Raw genomic sequence first — 2,160 nt, forward strand, 5'->3', positions numbered from 1 at the left:
GCGGTAAAGTTCTCTGTTCATTTCGGGATTCTTTGTAGTTGAGGTTTAGTAACACTAAAGATAGACCTGGGATTGACAGAATCAAACTAGTAGATAGCCATGGAGCCAGGAAACTCATGAAATAATCTTTAATCCTTTTTGCCTTTCTTTCATTTCTTTTTTTCTCTTATCTTTCCTAAAGATTTGGCATTAAGGAAATGAATCTCGTCCAACAGTTTACAGTGTCACTTACTGCACTCCTGACAGTTTTCTTAGTATGGTGACCTTCCTTTCTTCCTCAGGGGACAGAAGGTATCCAGTGATGGGAGGAGCCAAGAACCGATCCTTTAAAGGTTTCATCTTAATTGGTGTCTCTGACCATCCCCAGCTGGAGATGATCTTTTTTGTTGTTATCCTGTTCTCCTACCTGTTAACCTTGGTGGGCAACTTAACCATTATCCTAATATCACGCTTGGATGTTAGGCTTCACACACCCATGTATTTTTTCCTCAGTAACCTCTCTTCCCTTGACCTTGCCTATACCACAAGCTCAGTCCCTCAGATGCTGTTCAATCTGTGGGGTCCAGATAAAACCATCAGCTATGGTGGTTGTATAACCCAGCTATACGTCTTCCTCTGGCTGGGTGCCACTGAATGCATCCTCTTGGTTGTGATGGCATTTGATCGCTATGTAGCTGTCTGTCGGCCCCTGCACTACATGATCATCATGAACCCTCGGCTTTGCTGGCAACTAGCCTCCATCGCCTGGCTAGGTGGCCTGGGAAATTCCCTAGTTCAGTCAACATTCACTCTACAGCTCCCATTGTGTGGATACCAGGAGGTCAACAGTTTCCTCTGTGAAGTTCCAGCTCTAATCAAGTTGGCCTGTGGAGATACAAGCCTCAATGAAGCTGTACTCAATGGGGTCTGTGCCTTCTTCACTGCAGTGCCCCTGAGCACCATCCTCATCTCCTATGGTTTCATTGCCCGAGCTGTCCTGAAGATTCCCTCAGCTGAAGGCCGGCATAAGGCCTTCAATACTTGTGGCTCCCATTTGATAGTAGTATTCCTCTTCTATGGCTCAGCCATTTATGCCTACCTACTGCCAGCAAAGAGCAGTTCCCAAGACCAGGGCAAATTCATCACTCTCTTTTACTCAGTAGTTACACCCATGGTGAATCCCCTAATCTACACCCTGAGGAACAAGGAGGTGAAAGGGGCACTAAGGAAGTTGTTGGAAAAATGGAAGGAGGAATGGTGAGGGAAGGGGGAGTGGGCCACCACATTTTTCTTGTTTTGTATATCTATTTCTCTTTCTCTGTCTGTCTGTCTGTCTGTCTCTCTCTCCCTCTTTCTCTCTCTCTCTCATTCTCTCTCTCTTTCTGTCTCTGTCACTCTGGATCTCTTTCTCATCAGATCTATATTAGTATAACTACCCCTGATTTCCATATAAGGTACCTTTGAATATTATTATTGAGCCTTATGACTTCCCTTTTCAACACTATAAGAAGCATATTAACCAAGTAACCATTTTAATTTATCTGGTCAGGGTTATCCTCTACTTTAAATATTGCTTGAAGATAGTAATATATTTCTCTCTTAAAGTATCCCTTTTCTGTATTTCTACACTATACCCACTTCCCTATTTTCTCAACCAAGTCTTTTGATCACATCATACTATCTAATAATAGTTGTTATTATAATTGCAAATCTACCTTATAGTCTAATCTGTCTTCCTACCCCTTAAAAAATTGCTTGGCCTCAGACACTTAACACTTACTAGCCTTGTGACCTTAGGCAAGTCACTTAATCCCAATTGCCCTGCCTTCTCCCCTCCAAAAAGCAAAAAATCAAAAATGAAAAAAAATTGCTTTATTATTCTTACTGGATGTAATCCTTCTCCTCAACATCCCTCTGTTTCAGTTCTTCCTGTAAATCTTCCTATGGAATAAAGAAAAATAACTAAATAAAACCAACATACACAATGATCACATGTGAAAGTATATGCAATATTCCATACTCATAGTCCCATTTCTTCAGTGAAAAGAGGGTGATGTATGATGGATTTCTTAATCTCTTCTCTGTCTCCCTGCTATTTTTTTCAGATTATTCCATTGATTTCCATCAATTCCATATTTATATATTATATGTAAATAATTAAAATGAAAATATACCCAATTT

General features: G+C 40.6%; 1 protein-coding gene across 1 annotated transcript; it reads left to right on the top strand.

Moving 5' to 3' along the window:
* The first annotated feature begins 301 nt into the window (after positions 1 to 301).
* Positions 302 to 1,240, top strand: LOC138153598 (olfactory receptor 2C1-like). Its single transcript, XM_069077825.1, has one exon. It carries the CDS (start codon positions 302 to 304, stop codon positions 1,238 to 1,240), a length of 939 nt encoding a protein of 312 aa, XP_068933926.1.
* The last annotated feature ends 920 nt before the right edge of the window (positions 1,241 to 2,160 follow it).

The sequence above is a fragment of the Petaurus breviceps genome, unplaced genomic scaffold, assembly GCF_028583685.1.
Source record: "Petaurus breviceps papuanus isolate PSGF00001 unplaced genomic scaffold, PetGlider_PUasm1.0 91002, whole genome shotgun sequence".
Classification (NCBI taxonomy): Eukaryota; Metazoa; Chordata; class Mammalia; order Diprotodontia; family Petauridae; genus Petaurus; species Petaurus breviceps.